Below are 16437 nucleotides of genomic sequence, written 5' to 3'. Positions count from 1 at the left end.
CCTCTCTAGGTTCCTAGGTTTACTCCTCTGGCCACTCCTCTGAGCCTGGTTCCTCTCTAGGTTTACTCCTCTGAGCCTGGTTCCTCTCTAGGTTTACTCCTCTGAGCCTGGTTCCTCTCTAGGTTTACTCCTCTGAGCCTGGTTCCTCTCTAGGTTTACTCCTCTGGCCACTCCTCTGAGCCTGGTTCCTCTCTAGGTTTACTCCTCTGAGCCTGGTTCCTCTCTAGGTTTACTCCTCTGCCTGGTTCCTCTCTAGGTTTACTCCTCTGAGCCTGGTTCCTCTCTAGGTTTACTCCTCTGAGCCTGGTTCCTCTCTAGGTTTACTCCTCTGAGCCTGGTTCCTCTCTAGGTTTACTCCTCTGAGCCTGGTTCCTCTCTAGGTTTACTCCTCTGGCCACTCCTCTGAGCCTGGTTCCTCTCTAGGTTTACTCCTCTGAGCCTGGTTCCTCTCTAGGTTTACTCCTCTGAGCCTGGTTCCTCTCTAGGTTTACTCCTCTGAGCCTGGTTCCTCTCTAGGTTTACTCCTCTGAGCCTGGTTCCTCTCTAGGTTTACTCCTCTGGCCACTCCTCTGAGCCTGGTTCCTCTCTAGGTTTACTCCTCTGAGCCTGGTTCCTCTCTAGGTTTACTCCTCTGAGCCTGGTTCCTCTCTAGGTTTCTGACTCTGGCCACTCCTATGAGCCTGGTTCCTCTGAGCCTGCTTCCTCTCTAGGTTTACTCCTCTGAGCCTGGTTCCTCTCTAGGTTTACTCCTCTGAGCCTGGTTCCTCTCTAGGTTTACTCCTCTGGCCACTCCTCTGAGCCTGGTTCCTCTCTAGGTTTACTCCTCTGAGCCTGGTTCCTCTCTAGGTTTACTCCTCTGAGCCTGGTTCCTCTCTAGGTTTACTCCTCTGAGCCTGGTTCCTCTCTAGGTTTCTGACTCTGAGCCTGGTTCCTCTCTAGGTTTACTCCTCTGAGCCTGGTTCCTCTCTAGGTTTACTCCTCTGAGCCTGGTTCCTCTCTAGGTTTACTCCTCTGAGCCTGGTTCCTCTCTAGGTTTACTCCTCTGAGCCTGGTTCCTCTCTAGGTTTACTCCTCTGGCCACTCCTCTGAGCCTGGTTCCTCTCTAGGTTTACTCCTCTGAGCCTGGTTCCTCTCTAGGTTTACTCCTCTGAGCCTGGTTCCTCTCTAGGTTTACTCCTCTGAGCCTGGTTCCTCTCTAGGTTTACTCCTCTGAGCCTGGTTCCTCTCTAGGTTTCTGACTCTGGCCACTCCTATGAGCCTGGTTCCTCTGAGCCTGCTTCCTCTCTAGGTTTACTCCTCTGAGCCTGGTTCCTCTCTAGGTTTACTCCTCTGAGCCTGGTTCCTCTCTAGGTTTACTCCTGAGCCTGGTTCCTCTCTAGGTTTACTCCTCTGGCCACTCCTCTGAGCCTGGTTCCTCTCTAGGTTTACTCCTCTGAGCCTGGTTCCTCTCTAGGTTTACTCCTCTGAGCCTGGTTCCTCTCTAGGTTTACTCCTCTGAGCCTGGTTCCTCTCTAGGTTTACTCCTCTGAGCCTGGTTCCTCTCTAGGTTTACTCCTCTGAGCCTGGTTCCTCTCTAGGTTTACTCCTCTGAGCCTGGTTCCTCTCTAGGTTTACTCCTCTGAGCCTGGTTCCTCTCTAGGTTTACTCCTCTGGCCACTCCTCTGAGCCTGGTTCCTCTCTAGGTTTACTCCTCTGAGCCTGGTTCCTCTCTAGGTTTACTCCTCTGAGCCTGGTTCCTCTCTAGGTTTACTCCTCTGAGCCTGGTTCCTCTCTAGGTTTACTCCTCTGGCCACTCCTCTGAGCCTGGTTCCTCTCTAGGTTTACTCCTCTGAGCCTGGTTCCTCTCTAGGTTTACTCCTCTGAGCCTGGTTCCTCTCTAGGTTTACTCCTCTGAGCCTGGTTCCTCTCTAGGTTTACTCCTCTGAGCCTGGTTCCTCTCTAGGTTTACTCCTCTGAGCCTGGTTCCTCTCTAGGTTTCTGACTCTGGCCACTCCTCTCTGAGCCTGGTTCCTCTGAGCCTGCTTCCTCTCTAGGTTTACTCCTCTGAGCCTGGTTCCTCTCTAGGTTTACTCCTCTGAGCCTGGTTCCTCTCTAGGTTTACTCCTGAGCCTGGTTCCTCTCTAGGTTTACTCCTCTGGCCACTCCTCTGAGCCTGGTTCCTCTCTAGGTTTACTCCTCTGAGCCTGGTTCCTCTCTAGGTTTACTCCTCTGAGCCTGGTTCCTCTCTAGGTTTACTCCTCTGAGCCTGGTTCCTCTCTAGGTTTACTCCTCTGGCCACTCCTCTGAGCCTGGTTCCTCTCTAGGTTTACTCCTCTGAGCCTGGTTCCTCTCTGGGTTTACTCCTCTGAGCCTGGTTCCTCTCTAGGTTTACTCCTCTGAGCCTGGTTCCTCTCTAGGTTTACTCCTCTGAGCCTGGTTCCTCTCTAGGTTTACTCCTCTGAGCCTGGTTCCTCTCTAGGTTTACTCCTCTGAGCCTGGTTCCTCTCTAGGTTTCTGACTCTGGCCACTCCTATGAGCCTGGTTCCTCTGAGCCTGCTTCCTCTCTAGGTTTACTCCTCTGAGCCTGGTTCCTCTCTAGGTTTACTCCTCTGAGCCTGGTTCCTCTCTAGGTTTACTCCTGAGCCTGGTTCCTCTCTAGGTTTACTCCTCTGGCCACTCCTCTGAGCCTGGTTCCTCTCTAGGTTTACTCCTCTGAGCCTGGTTCCTCTCTAGGTTTACTCCTCTGAGCCTGGTTCCTCTCTAGGTTTACTCCTCTGGCCTGGTTCCTCTCTAGGTTTACTCCTCTGAGCCTGGTTCCTCTCTGAGTTTACCTGGTCTGGCTGAGCCTGGTTCCTCTCTAGGTTTACTCCTCTGAGCCTGGTTCCTCTCTAGGTTTACTCCTCTGAGCCTGGTTCCTCTCTAGGTTTCTGACTCTGGCCACTCCTATGAGCCTGGTTCCTCTGACCCTGCTTCCTCTCTAGGTTTACTCCTCTGAGCCTGGTTCCTCTCTAGGTTTACTCCTCTGAGCCTGGTTCCTCTCTAGGTTTACTCCTCTGAGCCTGGTTCCTCTCTAGGTTTACTCCTCTGAGCCTGGTTCCTCTCTGAGGTTTACTCCTCTGGCCACTCCTCTGAGCCTGGTTCCTCTCTGGGTTTACTCCTCTGAGCCTGGTTCCTCTCTAGGTTTACTCCTCTGAGCCTGGTTCCTCTCTAGGTTTCTGACTCTGGCCACTCCTCCTGGTTCCTCTGAGCCTGCTTCCTCTCTAGGTTTACTCCTCTGAGCCTGGTTCCTCTCTAGGTTTACTCCTCTGAGCCTGGTTCCTCTCTAGGTTTACTCCTCTGGCCTCTCTAGGTTTACTCCTCTGAGCCTGGTTCCTCTCTAGGTTTACTCCTCTGAGCCTGGTTCCTCTCTAGGTTTACTCCTCTGAGCCTGGTTCCTCTCTAGGTTTACTCCTCTGGCCACTCCTCTGAGCCTGGTTCCTCTCTAGGTTTACTCCTCTGGCCACTCCTCTGAGCCTGGTTCCTCTCTAGGTTTACTCCTCTGAGCCTGGTTCCTCTCTGGGTTTACTCCTCTGGCCTGGTTCCTCTCTAGGTTTACTCCTCTGAGCCTGGTTCCTCTCTAGGTTTACTCCTCTGGCCACTCCTCTGAGCCTGGTTCCTCTCTAGGTTTACTCCTCTGAGCCTGGTTCCTCTCTAGGTTTACTCCTCTGAGCCTGGTTCCTCTCTAGGTTTACTCCTCTGAGCCTGGTTCCTCTCTAGGTTTACTCCTCTGAGCCTGGTTCCTCTCTGGTTTACTCCTCTGAGCCTGGTTCCTCTCTAGGTTTCTGACTCTGGCCACTCCTATGAGCCTGGTTCCTCTGAGCCTGCTTCCTCTCTAGGTTTACTCCTCTGAGCCTGGTTCCTCTCTAGGTTTACTCCTCTGAGCCTGGTTCCTCTCTAGGTTTACTCCTGAGCCTGGTTCCTCTCTAGGTTTACTCCTCTGGCCAGCTCCTCTGAGCCTGGTTCCTCTCTAGGTTTACTCCTCTGAGCCTGGTTCCTCTCTAGGTTTACTCCTCTGAGCCTGGTTCCTCTCTAGGTTTACTCCTCTGAGCCTGGTTCCTCTCTCTCCTCTGAGCCTGGTTCCTCTCTAGGTTTACTCCTCTGAGCCTGGTTCCTCTCTAGGTTTACTCCTCTGAGCCTGGTTCCTCTCTAGGTTTACTCCTCTGAGCCTGGTTCCTCTCTAGGTTTACTCCTCTGGCCACTCCTCTGAGCCTGGTTCCTCTCTAGGTTTACTCCTCTGAGCCTGGTTCCTCTCTAGGTTTACTCCTCTGAGCCTGGTTCCTCTCTAGGGTTTACTCCTCTGAGCCTGGTTCCTCTCTAGGTTTACTCCTCTGGCCACTCCTCTGAGCCTGGTTCCTCTCTAGGTTTACTCCTCTGAGCCTGGTTCCTCTCTAGGTTTACTCCTCTGAGCCTGGTTCCTCTCTAGGTTTACTCCTCTGAGCCTGGTTCCTCTCTAGGTTTACTCCTCTGAGCCTGGTTCCTCTCTAGGTTTACTCCTCTGAGCCTGGTTCCTCTCTAGGTTTCTGACTCTGGCCTCCTATGAGCCTGGTTCCTCTGAGCCTGCTTCCTCTCTAGGTTTACTCCTCTGAGCCTGGTTCCTCTCTAGGTTTACTCCTCTGAGCCTGGTTCCTCTCTAGGTTTACTCCTGAGCCTGGTTCCTCTCTAGGTTTACTCCTCTGGCCACTCCTCTGAGCCTGGTTCCTCTCTAGGTTTACTCCTCTGAGCCTGGTTCCTCTCTAGGTTTACTCCTCTGAGCCTGGTTCCTCTCTAGGTTTACTCCTCTGAGCCTGGTTCCTCTCTAGGTTTACTCCTCTGGCCACTCCTCTGAGCCTGGTTCCTCTCTAGGTTTACTCCTCTGAGCCTGGTTCCTCTCTAGGTTTACTCCTCTGAGCCTGGTTCCTCTCTAGGTTTACTCCTCTGAGCCTGGTTCCTCTCTAGGTTTACTCCTCTGAGCCTGGTTCCTCTCTAGGTTTACTCCTCTGAGCCTGGTTCCTCTCTAGGTTTACTCCTCTGAGCCTGGTTCCTCTCTAGGTTTCTGACTCTGGCCACTCCTATGAGCCTGGTTCCTCTGAGCCTGCTTCCTCTCTGGTTTACTCCTCTGAGCCTGGTTCCTCTCTAGGTTTACTCCTCTGAGCCTGGTTCCTCTCTAGGTTTACTCCTGAGCCTGGTTCCTCTCTAGGTTTACTCCTCTGGCCACTCCTCTGAGCCTGGTTCCTCTCTAGGTTTACTCCTCTGAGCCTGGTTCCTCTCTAGGTTTACTCCTCTGAGCCTGGTTCCTCTCTAGGTTTACTCCTCTGAGCCTGGTTCCTCTCTAGGTTTACTCCTCTGGCCACTCCTCTGAGCCTGGTTCCTCTCTAGGTTTACTCCTCTGAGCCTGGTTCCTCTCTAGGTTTACTCCTCTGAGCCTGGTTCCTCTCTAGGTTTACTCCTCTGAGCCTGGTTCCTCTCTAGGTTTACTCCTCTGAGCCTGGTTCCTCTCTGGGTTTACTCCTCTGAGCCTGGTTCCTCTCTAGGTTTACTCCTCTGAGCCTGGTTCCTCTCTAGGTTTACTCCTCTGGCCACTCCTCTGAGCCTGGTTCCTCTCTAGGTTTACTCCTCTGAGCCTGGTTCCTCTCTAGGTTTACTCCTACTCTCTGAGCCTGGTTCCTCTCTAGGTTTACTCCTCTGAGCCTGGTTCCTCTCTGGTTCCTCTCTAGGTTTACTCCTCTGAGCCTGGTTCCTCTCTAGGTTTACTCCTCTGGCCACTCCTCTGAGCCTGGTTCCTCTCTAGGTTTACTCCTCTGAGCCTGGTTCCTCTCTGGGTTTACTCCTCTGAGCCTGGTTCCTCTCTAGGTTTCTGACTCTGGCCACTCCTCTGAGCCTGGTTCCTCTGAGCCTGCTTCCTCTCTAGGTTTACTCCTCTGAGCCTGGTTCCTCTCTAGGTTTACTCCTCTGAGCCTGGTTCCTCTCTAGGTTTACTCCTCTGGCCACTCCTCTGAGCCTGGTTCCTCTCTAGGTTTACTCCTCTGAGCCTGGTTCCTCTCTAGGTTTACTCCTCTGAGCCTGGTTCCTCTCTAGGTTTACTCCTCTGAGCCTGGTTCCTCTCTAGGTTTCTCTGACTCTGAGCCTGGTTCCTCTCTGGGTTTAGGCCTTTACTCCTCTGAGCCTGGTTCCTCTCTAGGTTTACTCCTCTGAGCCTGGTTCCTCTCTAGGTTTACTCCTCTGAGCCTGGTTCCTCTCTAGGTTTACTCCTCTGGTTCCTCTCTAGCCTGGTTCCTCTCTAGGTTTACTCCTCTGAGCCTGGTTCCTCTCTGGTTTCTGACTCTGGCCACTCCTCTGAGCCTGGTTCCTCTGAGCCTGCTTCCTCTCTAGGTTTACTCCTCTGAGCCTGGTTCCTCTCTGAGGTTTACTCCTCTGAGCCTGGTTCCTCTCTAGGTTTACTCCTGAGCCTGGTTCCTCTCTAGGTTTACTCCTCCTCTGGCCACTCCTCTGAGCCTGGTTCCTCTCTAGGTTTACTCCTCTGAGCCTGGTTCCTCTCTGGGTTTACTCCTCTGAGCCTGGTTCCTCTCTAGGTTTACTCCTCTGAGCCTGGTTCCTCTCTAGGTTTACTCCTCTGAGCCTGGTTCCTCTCTAGGTTTACTCCTCTGAGCCTGGTTCCTCTCTAGGTTTACTCCTCTGAGCCTGGTTCCTCTCTAGGTTTACTCCTCTGAGCCTGGTTCCTCTCTAGGTTTACTCCTCTGGCCACTCCTCTGAGCCTGGTTCCTCTCTAGGTTTACTCCTCTGAGCCTGGTTCCTCTCTAGGTTTACTCCTCTGAGCCTGGTTCCTCTCTAGGTTTACTCCTCTGAGCCTGGTTCCTCTCTAGGTTTACTCCTCTGGCCTCTCTAGGTTTACTCCTCTGAGCCTGGTTCCTCTCTAGGTTTACTCCTCTGAGCCTGGTTCCTCTCTAGGTTTACTCCTCTGAGCCTGGTTCCTCTCTAGGTTTACTCCTCTGAGCCTGGTTCCTCTCTAGGTTTACTCCTCTGAGCCTGGTTCCTCTCTGAGTTTACTCCTCTGAGCCTGGTTCCTCTCTAGGTTTCTGACTCTGGCCTGGTTCTCCTATGAGCCTGGTTCCTCTGAGCCTGCTTCCTCTCTCTAGGTTTACTCCTCTGAGCCTGGTTCCTCTCTAGGTTTACTCCTCTGAGCCTGGTTCCTCTCTAGGTTTACTCCTGAGCCTGGTTCCTCTCTAGGTTTACTCTCTGGCCACTCCTCTGAGCCTGGTTCCTCTCTAGGTTTACTCCTCTGAGCCTGGTTCCTCTCTAGGTTTACTCCTCTGAGCCTGGTTCCTCTCTAGGTTTACTCCTCTGAGCCTGGTTCCTCTCTAGGTTTACTCCTCTGGCCACTCCTCTGAGCCTGGTTCCTCTCTCCTCTGAGCCTGGTTCCTCTCTAGGTTTACTCCTCTGAGCCTGGTTCCTCTCTAGGTTTACTCCTCTGAGCCTGGTTCCTCTCTAGGTTTACTCCTCTGAGCCTGGTTCCTCTCTAGGTTTACTCTCTGACTCCTCTGCCTGGTTCCTCTCTAGGTTTACTCCTCTGAGCCTGGTTCCTCTCTAGGTTTACTCCTCTGAGCCTGGTTCCTCTCTAGGTTTCTGACTCTGGCCACTCCTATGAGCCTGGTTCCTCTGAGCCTGCTTCCTCTCTAGGTTTACTCCTCTGAGCCTGGTTCCTCTCTAGGTTTACTCCTCTGAGCCTGGTTCCTCTCTAGGTTTACTCCTGAGCCTGGTTCCTCTCTTCCTCTCTAGGTTTACTCCTCTGGCCACTCCTCTGAGCCTGGTTCCTCTCTAGGTTTACTCCTCTGAGCCTGGTTCCTCTCTAGGTTTACTCCTCTGAGCCTGGTTCCTCTCTAGGTTTACTCCTCTGAGCCTGGTTCCTCTCTAGGTTTACTCCTCTGGCCACTCCTCTGAGCCTGGTTCCTCTCTAGGTTTACTCCTCTGAGCCTGGTTCCTCTCTAGGTTTACTCCTCTGAGCCTGGTTCCTCTCTAGGTTTCTGACTCTGGCCACTCCTATGAGCCTGGTTCCTCTGACCCTGCTTCCTCTCTAGGTTTACTCCTCTGAGCCTGGTTCCTCTCTAGGTTTACTCCTCTGAGCCTGGTTCCTCTCTAGGTTTACTCCTCTGAGCCTGGTTCCTCTCTAGGTTTACTCCTCTGAGCCTGGTTCCTCTCTAGGTTTACTCCTCTGAGCCTGGTTCCTCTCTAGGTTTACTCCTCTGAGCCTGGTTCCTCTCTAGGTTTACTCCTCTGAGCCTGGTTCCTCTCTAGGTTTACTCCTCTGGCCACTCCTCTGAGCCTGGTTCCTCTCTAGGTTTACTCCTCTGAGCCTGGTTCCTCTCTAGGTTTACTCCTCTGAGCCTGGTTCCTCTCTAGGTTTCTGACTCTGGCCACTCCTATGAGCCTGGTTCCTCTGAGCCTGCTTCCTCTCTAGGTTTACTCCTCTGAGCCTGGTTCCTCTCTAGGTTTACTCCTCTGAGCCTGGTTCCTCTCTAGGTTTACTCCTCTGAGCCTGGTTCCTCTCTAGGTTTACTCCTCTGGCCACTCCTCTGAGCCTGGTTCCTCTCTAGGTTTACTCCTCTGAGCCTGGTTCCTCTCTAGGTTTACTCCTCTGAGCCTGGTTCCTCTCTAGGTTTACTCCTCTGAGCCTGGTTCCTCTCTAGGTTTACTCCTCTGGCCACTCCTCTGAGCCTGGTTCCTCTCTAGGTTTACTCCTCTGAGCCTGGTTCCTCTCTAGATTTACTCCTCTGAGCCTGGTTCCTCTCTAGGTTTACTCCTCTGAGCCTGGTTCCTCTCTAGGTTTACTCCTCTGAGCCTGGTTCCTCTCTAGGTTTACTCCTCTGAGCCTGGTTCCACTGTAAGTTCCTGCCTTCCATTGAGTTTTTTCCTAGTCACTGTGCTCTGCGTTGCTTGTTGTTTGGGGTTTTAAGCTGGATATCTGTAAAGCACTTTGTGACAAGTGCTAATGTAAAAAGAACGTTATAAAATACATTTGATTGATTGATCACGGGCCCTCACCACAACAGTGACAGCCTTGCGGTGGCCCACAAAGTCCATGTTGGTCTTCCAGCCGTCCCTCTCAATGATCTGAGCGGTGGGTCCTGAGTTGTTCATAGCGTGGGCTGACACCAGGTACTGTCCGTCAGGAGACCAGCTGAGGCGCAGCACGTGAGTGGTCCCCCCACACTGGTCAACAACACAGAGAGGAGCAGAGAACAGGGAGTTAGTGGTCAATGAATTGGGACGACAGAAATGACAAACATCAATCCCGAGAAGGGAGAGTGACAGCTGGGGTCTCCTCAATAGGAACTAAATAGAAGGGCCGAAAAGTGACACCTGATTTTGTCTAATAGTATAAAAATAATAACAACAACATGGTGGGTGCTTACATTTGTGCTATTTCACACATGTACAAGTGTGTAATATACATGCGTGGATTTGACATTTGTTTTATGTATATCCCACTCCACCCGAGACAACCTCGGGAAGTGGGGTCACGGCCAGGGATTAGCCAATATTGACGGCGACCGTTATGTTGAATCTCATTTTTTGTTTCAAAACATTTATCATTGCAAAGTGATTTGCTAAAGTTGGCACTGATGAATACTCCCCAACTGTGTTGTGTGGAGGGTTGTCAGCTTGGCAGAGTGGAGCTCACCTCGTTGAAGGGCTTGGTGATGTTGGTCTCCTGCTGCCAGTCCATGGTCCTCCACACCTTCAGGCTGTGGTCGTCAGCCTGGGAGGCGATGTACTTCCCTACGGGGTCCCACGTCAGCCCCTTCACCAGGCCTGTGTGTCCCTTCAGCGACGCCACTATCTCTGGGGGGGAGATGAACAAGGTTGTGTGAGAAATAACTCACAAATACAACAACAAAAAGCAGTGGTTCTCGTTTGGCACCTGGGAATTTGCGAGCATTCCAGATCACAATGGTGTTGTCCACACTGCAGGAGGCTAACCACACGTCGTGAGGAGACCACGCCACATCCATGACATCTGAAAACACAAGACGGGATGTGCCCAAAGGCAAACGACTGTCAACGTAATGTAGAGCTTTGTCTGAGCTGTGAGCAGTCCATCTTTCCATAGAGCAGACAGCTTACCCCCAGTCCATCTTTCCATAGAGCAGACAGCTTACCCCCAGTCCATCTTTCCATAGAGCAGACAGCTTACCCCCTGTCCATCTTTCCATAGAGCAGACAGCTTACCCCCTGTCCATCTTTCCATAGAGCAGACAGCTTACCCCCAGTCCATCTTTCCATAGAGCAGACAGCTTACCCCCAGTCCATCTTTCCATAGAGCAGACAGCTTACCCCCAGTCCATCTTTCCATAGAGCAGACAGCTTACCTCCTGTCCATCTTTCCATAGAGCAGACAGCTTACCTCCTGTCCATCTTTCCATAGAGCAGACAGCTTACCCCCAGTCCATCTTTCCATAGAGCAGACAGCTTACCCCAGTCCATCTTTCCATAGAGCAGACAGCTTACCCCCAGTCCATCTTTCCATAGAGCAGACAGCTTACCTCCTGTCCATCTTTCCATAGAGCAGACAGCTTACCCCCAGTCCATCTTTCCATAGAGCAGACAGCTTACCCCCAGTCCATCTTTCCATAGAGCAGACAGCTTACCCCAGTCCATCTTTCCATAGAGCAGACAGCTTACCCCCAGTCCATCTTTCCATAGAGCAGACAGCTTACCCCCAGTCCATCTTTCCATAGAGCAGACAGCTTACCCCCAGTCCATCTTTCCATAGAGCAGACAGCTTACCCCCAGTCCATCTTTCCATAGAGCAGACAGCTTACCTCCTGTCCATCTTTCCATAGAGCAGACAGCTTACCCCCAGTCCATCTTTCCATAGAGCAGACAGCTTACCCCAGTCCATCTTTCCATAGAGCAGACAGCTTACCCCAGTCCATCTTTCCATAGAGCAGACAGCTTACCTCCTGTCCATCTTTCCATAGAGCAGACAGCTTACCTCCTGTCCATCTTTCCATAGAGCAGACAGCTTACCCCCAGTCCATCTTTCCATAGAGCAGACAGCTTACCCCCAGTCCATCTTTCCATAGAGCAGACAGCTTACCCCCAGTCCATCTTTCCATAGAGCAGACAGCTTACCCCCAGTCCATCTTTCCATAGAGCAGACAGCTTACCCCCAGTCCATCTTTCCATAGAGCAGACAGCTTACCCCAGTCCATCTTTCCATAGAGCAGACAGCTTACCCCCAGTCCATCTTTCCATAGAGCAGACAGCTTACCTCCTGTCCATCTTTCCATAGAGCAGACAGCTTACCCCCAGTCCATCTTTCCATAGAGCAGACAGCTTACCCCCAGTCCATCTTTCCATAGAGCAGACAGCTTACCCCCAGTCCATCTTTCCATAGAGCAGACAGCTTACCTCCTGTCCATCTTTCCATAGAGCAGACAGCTTACCTCCTGTCCATCTTTCCATAGAGCAGACAGCTTACCCCCAGTCCATCTTTCCATAGAGCAGACAGCTTACCCCCAGTCCATCTTTCCATAGAGCAGACAGCTTACCCCCAGTCCATCTTTCCATAGAGCAGACAGCTTACCCCCAGTCCATCTTTCCATAGAGCAGACAGCTTACCCCAGTCCATCTTTCCATAGAGCAGACAGCTTACCCCCAGTCCATCTTTCCATAGAGCAGACAGCTTACCTCCTGTCCATCTTTCCATAGAGCAGACAGCTTACCCCCAGTCCATCTTTCCATAGAGCAGACAGCTTACCCCCAGTCCATCTTTCCATAGAGCAGACAGCTTACCCCCAGTCCATCTTTCCATAGAGCAGACAGCTTACCTCCTGTGTGGTTTCTCAGTATGGTCACACAACGCCACTGTTCCACGTTGGCCAATTTACTGCTCGACCCAAAGACAGAACTCGGTCCAATGAAGCTGTTCAAGTAAACACAGAAAATCACTTACAATCAGGGTGTCAAACTCCTTCCACGGGGGGGTCTAGTGACTGCTGGGTTTTTTTCTTTCTTCCCTTTCCTTACTAAGTGACCATAATTCGTTAAGTACAAGGGAGGAGCGAAAACACGCAGACACCCGGCTCTCTCTGGGAATGAGTTTGATGCGTGTGACTTACATGGTGAGTTACAATGGCACAATATTACAGGAAAATATCAACCAAACACGGCATGTGATTAGGTGGGTGTGTGTTACATACGCAGCTCTCTTCCACACCATGACCAACTTGTCATCTCCTCCGGAGGCCAGGTAAAGCCCGGTGTTTGACCAGCGGACACAGTTCACACAGGCTAGAAAAAGGAAATCAACACAGGAGCTGTTTTAGTTGAAACTTCACCCCCAGAGAACCTCTTGTATGTCGTTTTCTTTTGTCAGATTAAAAACACGCCGGAATATGGTTTGTCTCTATTGTCAGTCAGATCTGAGCAGCAGACATATGGTTTGTCTCTATTGTCAGTCAGATCTGAGCAGCAGACATATGGTTTGTCTCTATTGTCAGTCAGATCTGAGCAGCAGACATATGGTTTGTCTCCATTGTCAGTCAGATCTGAGCAGCAGACATATGGTTTGTCTCTATTGTCAGTCAGATCTGAGCAGCAGACATATGGTTTGTCTCTACAGTCAGTCAGATCTGAGCAGCAGACATATGGTTTGTCTCTATTGTCAGTCAGATCTGAGCAGCAGACATATGGTTTGTCTCTACTGTCAGCCAGATCTGAGCAGCAGACATATGGTTTGTCTCTACTGTCAGTCAGATCTGAGCAGCAGACATATGGTTTGTCTCTACTGTCAGTCAGATCTGAGCAGCAGACATATGGTTTGTCTCTATTGTCAGTCAGATCTGAGCAGCAGACATATGGTTTGTCTCTACTGTCAGTCAGATCTGAGCAGCAGACATATGGTTTGTCTCTATTGTCAGTCAGATCTGAGCAGCAGACATATGGTTTGTCTCTACTGTCAGTCAGATCTGAGCAGCAGACATATGGTTTGTCTCTATTGTCAGTCAGATCTGAGCAGCAGACATATGGTTTGTCTCTATTGTCAGTCAGATCTGAGCAGCAGACATGGTTTGTCTCTACTGTCAGTCAGATCTGAGCAGCAGACATATGGTTTGTCTCTACTGTCAGTCAGATCTGAGCAGCAGACATATGGTTTGTCTCTACAGTCAGTCAGATCTGAGCAGCAGACATATGGTTTGTCTCTACTGTCAGTCAGATCTGAGCAGCAGACATATGGTTTGTCTCTACTGTCAGTCAGATCTGAGCAGCAGACATATGGTTTGTCTCTACTGTCAGTCAGATCTGAGCAGCAGACACCAAACATCAGTGAGAGAAGAATCACCTAAGTGATTGTCCATCTGGCAGAGCATCTTGGGGATGTTCACGTTCTTCTCGTCCTCCTCTCGGAGCACTGGAGCCATATTCCATATGACAACCTTCCCAGAGTCCTCGCCTGCAACACATGGCACACAAACACAACTCAGTACCATTGAACTGATCTCCTTATTAAAGTATAAAACAATGGTGCATTCATTATTATTGCATGCTTGAGACAATGGTCAAACTGTACATTACGCTTGTACTGTTTAGTGAGGTGTACTGTTTAAATGTAACCCGAACAGTTAAACCGTTATTAGGCTTAGTAATGAAGGACCTTACCCTGGCCACCCGTGGCAAACTTTGTTCCATCGGGATGGATGTCAACAGAAAATATTGGTTTCCCTGAGAAGCAGACGTGATTTAAATTGTATTAACAAGCATGTCAACATGTTGTAGATAGCTAAAAATGCTTGATTCAGAACACCAGGGGTGTTTTCATTACGCAGATTCTGTTGCACGTTGAAAAGTGTCTGGAATAAAGGATTTCTTTTACAAAACGTTTTGCAACAGAATCCGAGTAATAAATACAACCCAGCTGTAGACACGGCCTAAAATGAATACTGCAGCCTGCATTGGGTGTTTTGCAACAACTGCTATCTACTTACTGCTTTGTGGAATATGCTTACGTGCTAACCTTAACAAATAAAAACAGATGGCTAACTAGCTAACATTAGCGTCTTAGCTCATTCAAGAGAACGTTGTGCCTTTTCCTTTGTAGCTATAGTTTATAAAGGAATGAGTAACGTCAGCTTGCTTAACACCCTCTTCCCCAACACAACAACAGAAGCACAACTTGTCTTGGGTCAAGATTCGGTCAACTATTATTATTCATTCCAGAACAACCGCGATTCAAATGCTTACCATTGTGACTGACCCAACTTGGTTTCAATAGCTTCATTTCAAGTGCGTTGGCTTTGAATTAAAATATGTTGAGCTAATCGTGATTTCTCTCCGTCTCTTGCGTTTAGTTAGATATCCTTGAATCTGAAGTACCCCTTCTTTTTGTGTCAAAGTCCGTCCGTTACTTTAATTGAACTCCATTTCTCTTGCTACCCTCTGGCACATCTCGCATTCTCCCCAATCTCCAAGCAGAAACAGTTCAGCGTCTCTTCGGCAACACAAAAAAAAAAAAGTACTTCCGGGTCACGCACATTTTCTAAATAAAAGTTTCCCACGTAATAGTAGAAAAGTGTCCTAAACATGATGTATGTATCTAAACATTGACAATGCTTCATATTTAAGTGACATAAGCATTACATTTGGGTTTTAAAAGATATTCCAAAGCAAATTACTTCATTACAATTCATTACATAAAACACGATTATTCTAGTGCTAGATCAGTAGGGTCTGTAGAATATTATTAAAAACACAAATCATCACAGAAATAATTTTGGGTTGAATTTTCCTTTAAGCTCCAGCCATTTCTCAATGTGCTCCATCTTATATTATTTATCTTATATAAAAATAATAAAAAATATTTTTAAAGATCATCCCATTTCCCGCTGGAGGCCTTTTGGTAGGCCGTCATTGTAAATACGAATTTGTTCTTATCTGACCTGCCTAGTACAAGGGATCAGAAGTCTAGAGGCTTACTACATTTTAACCCTCTTATTAAAAAAAACAGAAGAAACTAAATCAATGGCTACAGAGGGACTTATCTTTAAAAGGTAGAGTCCTAATAACCCAGGCTGAAGGTATCTCTGGACTAACATATGGTGCTCTATCTTTATATCTTGACAGTAAAATAAGCAAGGAGATAGACCAGATGCTTTTCAACTTTCTTTGGAGAAACCCTACCCATTACATTAGGAAAACTGTTGTAATGAACACTTATGAGAATGGTGGACTGAATTTTCTGGACTTAACTACTTTAAATAATACTTTTAAGATCAATTGGATAAAACAATTCCTAAGAAGACCCACTTCTATCTGGAATTGTATTCCTCATCATGTCTTCTCTACTTTTGGTGGCCTTAACTTCATGTTGTTTTGTAATTATAATATTGACAAAATTCCAGTGAAACTTTCTGCTTTTCATCAGCAGGTTTTCTTGTCATGGTCCTTAATTTATAAACACAATTTTTCTCCACACAGATATTATATATGGAATAATCGGGATATATTGTATAAAAATACTTCTTTGTTTTTAGAATATTGGTTCCGAAATAATATCCTATTGGTGAGCCAAATGGTAAATGCAGAGGGTCTTTTACTCAGTTATAAAGAATTCTTATCACTTTACAAGGTCCCTGTAACACCTAAAGATTTTGCAATTGTTTTAGATGCCATTCCCTCAGGTGTTGCTATGTTATTCAGGAACGTGTCAAGACCTGACCCTCAGAGCCGACCTTCTGTTGACCCTGTTGACTCATCAGTAGGAAAGACCTGACCCTAAGGGCCTACCTTCTATTGACCCTTTTGACTCATCGGTAGGAAATATTTGTTTATCTTTTGGTCCATTCAACAACAGAGCGATACGATCCTTGTTTCAGCAGTTTTTACCTTATGTCATGCCTTATTGGAATGGATTTATTGATAATATCTGTTGGAAAAAAAGTTTGGATGTTGCCACACACATACCTACTTGTTAACAAAATTAAGGAAGTTTCCTTTACAATTATTCATAAATATTATCCTGCCAACCATATGAAGAAGTTTAAGGAAAACATCAACTCAAATTGCTCCTTTTGTAATGACCACCCAGAAACAGTGTTGCATCTTTTTTGGCATTGTATGCATGTAAGAAAACTATGGCAAGACATCAGTAGGTTTATAATTGAACACATTTATGAAGATTTTACACTATTGTGGAGAGATGTACTGTTTGGATTCTTTACATAATATGAAATAAGCTGAAACATTTTTATGTAATTCATTTCATTATTCTTTTGGCCAAATTTCATATACACAAATGTACATTTACAAACAGAAATCCACATTTTCGTACCCTACAAAAATAAATTGAACTGTATTTTAAGACGGTTAAATGCTCTACTAACAAAAAAGCTGTTAGAATTGTAAGTATATGCAATGTCCCTTAAGGTCCTTGTGTAATTGTAA

General features: G+C 48.4%; 1 protein-coding gene across 1 annotated transcript in view; it reads right to left on the bottom strand.

Moving 5' to 3' along the window:
• Positions 1–14481, bottom strand: part of LOC115111238 (protein HIRA) — a 59579-nt gene extending 45098 nt beyond the window's left edge. The window contains exons 1-8 of the mRNA XM_029637099.2: positions 14239–14481; positions 13657–13719; positions 13340–13450; positions 12198–12288; positions 11826–11920; positions 9914–10009; positions 9674–9834; positions 9034–9201 (exon numbers count right to left, since the gene is read on the bottom strand). Of these exons, the coding sequence (XP_029492959.2) occupies positions 9034–9201; positions 9674–9834; positions 9914–10009; positions 11826–11920; positions 12198–12288; positions 13340–13450; positions 13657–13719; positions 14239–14275 (822 nt within the window). The 5' untranslated portion in view covers positions 14276–14481. The remainder of the gene's footprint in view (positions 1–9033; positions 9202–9673; positions 9835–9913; positions 10010–11825; positions 11921–12197; positions 12289–13339; positions 13451–13656; positions 13720–14238) is intronic.
• Between the last annotated feature and the right edge of the window lie 1956 nt (positions 14482–16437).

The sequence above is a fragment of the Oncorhynchus nerka genome, linkage group LG27 (genome assembly GCF_034236695.1).
Source record: "Oncorhynchus nerka isolate Pitt River linkage group LG27, Oner_Uvic_2.0, whole genome shotgun sequence".
NCBI lineage: Eukaryota > Metazoa > Chordata > Actinopteri > Salmoniformes > Salmonidae > Oncorhynchus > Oncorhynchus nerka.
Note: the sequence above shows the minus strand (reverse complement) of the source record. Positions and strands in the feature narration are given on the sequence as shown.